Source organism: Phaethon aethereus (genome assembly GCF_964289735.1).
Source record: "Phaethon aethereus genome assembly, chromosome: 8".
Taxonomy (NCBI): Eukaryota; Metazoa; Chordata; class Aves; order Phaethontiformes; family Phaethontidae; genus Phaethon; species Phaethon aethereus.
This window is the reverse complement of record NC_138584.1, coordinates 25,157,160-25,164,626: the sequence shown is the minus strand read 5'-3', so window position 1 is coordinate 25,164,626 and position 7,467 is coordinate 25,157,160. Positions and strand designations below refer to the sequence as shown.

The window sequence follows — 7,467 nt, the reverse complement described above, 5'->3', positions numbered from 1 at the left end:
CCAGACATGTGGTCTGTGTCTGTTTCAGGACTGGGGGCTAAACCTGCCCTGCCTGCAGAGCTGCTAGCGGCCCCAGGGCGTTTCAGACCGGAGCCTCTCCCCTTCCCCTGGAAACCCCCTAAGCTCAGCAAAGCACCGACAGCGTGGCCTGGGAGAAACGCTACCATTTATTAAGCCAGCTATTTTTTGTCGAGAATGGTTTTAACAGCTCTGGAGGACTTATCCCATCTCCCCCCGGGACCCACAGCTGATTCATTGCATGCAGGGCTAGAAGGAAAGCGGGGGACAGCCAGCCTTGGGGGACATGGTGGCTCAGCAGCAGAGCTACGCAGGGAGCCACGAGCTGCTCGCAGGCGATGGCAAGCCAAGCACAGCTGCTCCGTGGCAGGCAGACGGGATGCTCACGTAGAGCAACATGGTCCCGGTTTGCTGGGGTTCCCCCAAGTCCTTGGCAGGTGCCGCCTCTGGGAATTTTGGGTGTTGTCCTGCTCTCCATGTCCACCCAGGGAAGCCCCGAGGATCTGCAGGGGAAGGGAGGGTGCTTGGGGGCCTTGGCATGGAGGGTAGTTTCCACTGAAGGTGCTGCTTCAGAGACACAACGCTGAACCTGTCGTACACCCGACCACCTTCCTAATCACGGCCAGCTCCCATCTGGCATCTAGGAAGTGTCGCAGCCAGGTCTTCCCTCTCTCTTGGCTTCCCACTGACATCAGGAGGTGTTGTTCCCACTCCTACCACCCCAGCAAGGAAAGAGCCAGGCTGCGACCCCCGCAGGCACGGGAACAACGGCACCGCGGTGAGAGCAAAGCCATCACCGCACTCGGCCGGGGACAGACGCACCCGCAGGTTCTGAAGCCAGGACCCTCCAGGCTTGCCCACGCTGTGGAAGAGCTCCTCTCCTTGAAGCCGGGGGCTGCCGGATGCCCAGGTCCTTCCCTGCATCATCTGGTGGAGGCAGCAGGTCCTGCCCAAGCTCACACACAGCTCCAGCTGCAAGCCATGCTCTACAAGCCGGCGAGGGGTGTGCTGGGAGGCATGGTGGGTGGACAGTAAAAGGCACAGGCAGAAGCCAAGGCTAAAAGGACAGAGAAAATGTCTCCAGGGCAGGGCCGCTGCAAATCCACCCTGCCAGAGAAGCCTCATGTTTCTGGCTGCTGGTAGGGGGCAGAGACCTGTCACCATTCATCACACAGATGGAGAATCCCAGACATCACCCCATCACACTGTGTCAGGGGAAAGCACGAGCCGTTCTAAGTCTGAGCCCTGCAGGCTCAGTACTCTGCCGTGTCCCAGGGTTTCTGTAGGACCTGGTCCCGAGGTGGGTGACGGTCCAGAAACAAACTGGGAGAACTGGATCTCCACCTCCCACCCAGAGTTTTGCCCTTCTTGTGGGCAAAATCGGGAAGGGAAGTCTGCACCGTCATCCCTCCTCCGCAGGGCCTGGCCGAAGGCTCCCCAGCCCAACAGCAGCAGCTACAGTGATCGCCCTGATCACACTTCAGGTCAGCTTCACAGAGGGGTTTAAACCAGGCAGGGCTTCACCTGCCGGGACGGGGGTTTAGCATCCACCATGTGCTGCGGCCAAACCCCAGGTGCCCCGGGTCAACTCTACCCCGGATGGACACTGGCCTTGAAGACGATGATGGAAATGAGGACATCCAACAGGGACAGCCTGCTGATGGTCCTGCCCCACACCTTGCACCAAGCGCGCTGGTGCCACCAAGCTACAGATGTGTTGGAGCATCTCCTGTCCTCCCTAGGTAGCCGGTTTGGGAGAAGGGCCCCAGTTTTTGCAGATGGGAAGCTGAGGAGTAGAGGGCAGAGGTGGAGCCAGGGAGAGGTCCCAGGAGTCCTGCTGTCCCAGGTTTCCCCACCAACCCTTCCCACCACCAACATCAAGGACAACAGAGTGACCAGCCACCTGCAAGCACCACCCCAGAGCAAAGGATTAAATTTACAGGGACCCACCTCATCCCACCTCTCCCAGAAATTCGCCACAGGGTGGGCACCGTGTCCCTTAGGGCTGCATCACCAAAAGCTGACACGGGGGGGTCAGAGGAACAGTGCAACACCACCAAGCCTGCCCAGCCCCCTCCCCAGCCACCCCAACTCTCCCAAGCACAGACAAGTGAAGCAGAGCGGGCGGATGGGAGAGCTGGAGTGGGAAGGTGAAGCCATGGGCTACAAGAATGTCACGTCGTCCTGAGACTGGAGCCAGCGCCAGTGGCATCGTACTCCAGGTGCAGTTTGCTGTTGAGTTTGCAGTTCTCGAAGTCAGCCTCGGCTTTCCGAGCCTTCCCACCCGGGTTCCCCTTCCCCAGCCTCTCCCCCGCCCCCGATGGCAATTTGGTGTCTCTGCCCGGTTCCAGAGAAGGTGGCTGCTGGCCCAAATACCCGTTGGCCACCTGGGGCTCTTTAGCAAACTGGTGATCCTGGGCAGCCCCGGCGGGGAGAGATCCACGTGGGGCCGCTCGTGCTCCGCTTTGCCCTTCTCTTGCTTTGCAAGACCCCTCTCGGGGTCAATCCTGACCCAATCCTGCTCTGCCCTGACCAAGGCTCTGCCCGGTGCGGAGGCGGCAGCAGTTTCGGCGGCGTTTTGGGAATACTCATCCATGTCATCAGCCAACGTGTCCAGGTAGCTACCGACGGAGATGCTGTCCAGCCTGTCGCTGGGGTCCTGCAGGCTGTCCCAGCTGCCGCGCCGCGAGGCCGCCTGGCTCTCCACCAGGCTGTACTGGCTACTGGCCAGGCTGCTGCAGCGGCTGGTCAGCGTGCTCCTCTCCTCCAGCAGCCACTTCACCGCCTCGATGCCCTCGTTCACCACCACCAGCTGCTGCAGGATCTTCACATCGACCGCTCGCAGGTAGGCCTGGAGGTGAGACAGAGAGCGCAGGGTTTTGGGGGACATCGAGGTGACCTAGGTGGCCGAAGGCCCCGAGTCCCAGCACACCCCAGCAGAGGTGTCACCGTGGTGGCCATGGGTCTCCTGAGCTGCTTGATGAACGGCACAGCATGGGGGAACATCCTGCAGATGTTCCCAACCATCCCAGGGGACCCTGTCCAAGACCTGGGGACACAGCCATCAGGGACCAATGATTTATGGCACCCACCGGCCACCAGCCCCCTCAGGGAAATAAATGCAGGGCACTTATGTCACTGTCTCCTGTGGGGACAAGGGTTAGCAAGCGGCTGGCGGCACTGGGTGCAGATCTGAGCCCAGAGCATCCCCCAAGCCCTGGGAGGCTGCTGGCAGGGCAGGAGAGACCAAGCAGGAATGTGCCGGGACATCACTCACATCTGGCTGGACCATCAGCACCTCCCTGGACTGTTTTGTCCAGGCGCCTATATGCATTATTTCCCCTCTTCCAGGGTTTGACCCAAGCCTGGTGACAACGTGACACGGCAGGATTTGGAGCCTGAGACGCAAATCACTCCCAAAATGGGGGAGGACAGCAGAGGGGGACAGGCATAGAGGATCACGTTGCTCGCCCCGCCGACTCCTGCCCTCCGAGCCTTCTTTACAAAACTTCAGTTGCTGCGCAGAAACATCTGTTTTCCTAACGGAAAGCCCTGCGTGCCAAGACATTCCTGTCTGTGTGATACTGGCCGCCGAAAGCCACTGGATTTCCCCTGCGCAGGATGCAAATATTTTGCCAGGAAAGAGAATAAGGCGGCAGCGGGGCGAGAGGGAGAGAAACCCACTGCGGGACAGGTACAGGCAGCCTGGGAGCTGTGGGCGCACACAGACGCGTTCACAAACACGCCCCAGCACCAGCAAGTTGCGGTGGAAATCCACGTGGTCCCACGGGACCGAAGCACAGCGCCCGGTCCCCAGCATCTGGTGCCCTCAGCATCACCCACCCGCCCACAAGTGACCCGACGGTCTCTGGAGACCCCCATCTCCGGTCCCACAGCAAGCGCAGCAACAAAAGCATCCCAGGAAGGAGCCTGGGAAAACTCTAGCCAGGGTTTTGGCACGTGACGCCTCTCAAGTCCAGAGGACACAAAAAAAAAAACCCCACACCAGGCAAAGATTTGTAGAGACCCGACACCAACCCCCCATCCCCTCCCCAGGCTCCTCAAGCTGGATTTCAAAAAAAAATAGCAGCGACGTGCCCGGATTGGGGCAGGAGCCAGCTTTGAAGTGCAGAAACTTCCTTTCTAGGCAAGTTATTTCAAAAACTGCCTACAATGGACTTTTCTGCATGCACTGCTAAAGCGTCTGGCCTTGGCACAGAGAAGACACAGGAGGAGGAAGGCTGGGAACCCCTGATGGGGGGTTCCCCTTTTTTCTCTGCCACACACGAATGACTCTGTCTGTCAGAGATGCCAGGGGAGCCACACCAAGACCAGAGGGTGGGGAAACACTCCCCGCTTTCCATAGCGTTCGCTGGAAAGAGTCGGCCATCAATTTGCTGCTACTTCAGGCCAGCCTGACCCCCGCCCCATTGCACCCCTAGAAACCCCCTTTGCAGCAAGGTAAGGTTAGCTCGGGAGGAGACTGAGGTCCAGCCGCTCTCTATATTCCTCCAAATGCGGTGATGGGTACACCGCACTGACCCTGTACCCGCCCCAAAGCCCACCCGGTGCACCCTGCACAGTGCATCCAGACCCAGGGCAGCATCAGCATCTGGAGGGGAGGAAGGCGGCCACGGTCCTGAGTGTGTGGCATGGAGTGGAGGGGACCCACCTGGATCCCTGCTCCAGGATGTGACACCCTGCACCGCTCCGTGCCTCAGTTTCCCCGTGTGCATCTCGCAATGCCACCCTCCCCTGCATCCAGAAACGTGTCCCCTTGCCTTTTAGAGGGGACCATCACACTCCTCCCCAGGGTCTCTAGGGGCAGGCAGAGGGGGGAGAGCATCCCCCCGAGGAACACAGCCCCACTCTCCTCCCTAGCACACAAGAAACATGCAGGCACTTTCTCCCTCCTGGACATCTACCCCCAGGGATAAAATATCCTCCTCGGACCAGGAGGTGAGAGTAGGAATTCGCTGTCTTCCCCTCCCACTCCCAGGCCAGCTTCTCCTCCGAGCATTGGGTTTTGCTGGTCTCTGCTGCTGGGAGGAGAACTTTGGTTCCTGTTCACGGGGTTGGGGAGATGCGGGGAGCCCATCCCGTGCTGGGTTTTGGGCACGCGGGTGCCATTCCCAGGCTGCTGACCTGGCTGCGAGGTGTCCCTGCTGCTTTGCCGGCCAGCAAGAAGAGCCAGGGCAGAGAAAGGAAAAGCCTTTCCGAGCCAAGGTTAGCAACGCGGCGACAAAACCAGGCCTTGCAGACCGTGGGCTGACCCTGCCTGCACTTGGGTAAGGCAAACACCACGGCTGCTTCCTCCTCCTCCTCCTCTGAGCAACCTGGGGCCCGCAGACCTTTCTGCTCCGGTCAGAGTGCAGCCTGGAAGCCGGCGCGGAGGGAGGATGAAAGCAGCAGGAGGATGAGAGCTTTTACACCGACGGGGAATACCAGTTTGGCGCAAGCGTGGGTGCGGAGGGCTCAGGCTGGGTGGGTCCCCAGCCCCACGGGTGGCAGGCAGGGATGTGGGCGTATTTAGCCTGTTTCTCTATGGAAACGATGCTTATTCCCGCCCGCCCGGCGCACGCGTGTGTGTGTGCGTGGGAGAGTCCCTTCCCCCAGCAGCACTTGAACCCATTGCCCAATCTCACCACGTTTCCCGCAGGCGCAGGCATCGCCGGTATTTGCTCCCTCCACGACAAGAGGGAGGCGAGAAAGCTGCCACCGGCACTCCCACGGTCCCCGGGAAAGGCTGCCGCTGGAGCCCAACCCTTTACTAGCCACCGGAGAAACCCCAGCAGGAAGCGAACCCCGGGAAAGCTCCGGCGATGCTTGTGCCTTGTCCCCCGTCGGGGAGGGCGGGCGCGCAGGGCCGGACCCGCCACCGTGCCCTTGGCGAAGGTCCCTGCTCTAAATCCTGATCCCCGGGACACCCCGGTCCCCGCCGAGGCCAGGGCCTGGGGGTGCGTGGGGTGAGGGCGGCAGAACGGAGGTGGGCAGAGGGGTCCGTAGGACCCCCCGGGACGGGGGATGCTGCGTGGGCCGAGGGGCAGAGAAAGGCCGGCGCGGGAGTATGGGCCGGGCTGTTAACCCACAGAGGGAAGAGCAAAGGGAGGGTGACACACACCAAAATGCAGGCAGAGCGCGGGGCACTACTTAGGGGGCTGTTACCGGGAGGACAGGCAGTTACCGGGAGGACAGGCAGTTACCGGGAGAGGGGGCAGGCAGTTACCAAGGGGTGGCAGGCAGTTACCGGGAGGGGGCAGGCAGTTACCGGGAGGGGGCAGGCAGTTACCGGGAGGACAGGCAGCGCCCCCGGTGCCGTGGGACTCACCAGCTCGAGGCGGAGCGCCCGGAGGCGGTCGGCGAGCGGCAGGCGAGCGCCGCGGGCCGGTGCCGGTGGTGCCGCCGGTGCCGGCGGTGCGGGGGCGGTCTCGGCCCGCAGCCCCCGCAGCAGCCCGGCGGGCGGCCGCCGTCCCACCTTGCTGGCCAGCTCCCGCAGGTCGGCGGGCAGCACCTCCCCGCCACCCTCCATGCGGGTGGGGCGGTGGCGCCGCGCGGGGCGGCGGCCGCGCTGTCACCCCGGACCGAGCCCCGGCCCCGCCCCGCCCCGCCGGCCCCGCCCTTCGCCCCGCCCCTCGCCTCCACCTGCACGCACCCGGCGCGCTTGGGCGGCGGGGGGATGGCGGCGCACCAGCGAGGTCCGCCGGGGAGCGCAGAGCGGCGCTGGGGGGCGGAGCCGGCGCTGGCACCACCTCCGCGGCGTCTCTGCGGCGCCGGAAGCGGCGCGGTCCCGCTGGCGCTGAGGGTTCGCGGGGCGGCGGCGGCGGCACTGCCGAGCCGGGCCTTCCCTGCCCTGCCCTGCCCCGCCCCGCCCGGCTCAGCCCCGGCCTGCCCCAGCCTCCCCGCGCGGACTGTGAGTAGCGCGGCCGGCACACACCCTCCGGGCCGCGCCGCCCGGCTTCCGCGGCCCCCGCCCCGGGCTCTCCGCGGTCCTGAAGCGCCTGCCCCCCCGGGAGGGCCGCCGCTCCCTGCCGCCTGGCTCTCCCTGCCCTTCCTCCGCCCGGAGCGCCTGGGTCCCCTTCGCGAGCCCTCCCGCAGCCCTGGCCCTCCCACCCCCTGGTGCCTGGGCCCTTGTGCGATACCCCCCCTCTTCCCTCCGGCATCGCCGGGGTCCCCTTGCCGCTCCCCTGAGGACTCTGGGTCCCCCAGGGCTCCTTTCCCCCCGGGTCGGCTGCTGGAGCTCCCCACCCTGCCTGGCCCAACCTGGGGAGGCCTGTGCTCCAACCAGGCCCTTGGCTCTGCCGGGGCTCCGCACCCTGCCCTAGGTCCAGCAGGTTGCCCCGGGAGCCAGGCCTCACCCGGGCACAGCCCTTCTGCCCCACGGGTGCTGCGCTCTCCAGTAGGACTACAGCCCAGCTCTGGTCCCCATGTCTCAGCTGGCTGCATCCCCGC

The 7,467-nt window shown here is 63.9% G+C and overlaps 1 protein-coding gene across 1 annotated transcript; it reads right to left on the bottom strand.

Annotated features, from left to right (window-relative positions):
- Window positions 1-2,181: 2,181 nt before the first annotated feature.
- Window positions 2,182-6,547, bottom strand: LURAP1 (leucine rich adaptor protein 1; the record flags this gene model as incomplete). The annotated part of the gene is given in 4 exon segments (XM_082003103.1): window positions 2,182-2,228; window positions 2,231-2,434; window positions 2,437-2,869; window positions 6,347-6,547. Coding segments are annotated over 4 exon segments (885 nt in total).
- Window positions 6,548-7,467: the final 920 nt, after the last annotated feature.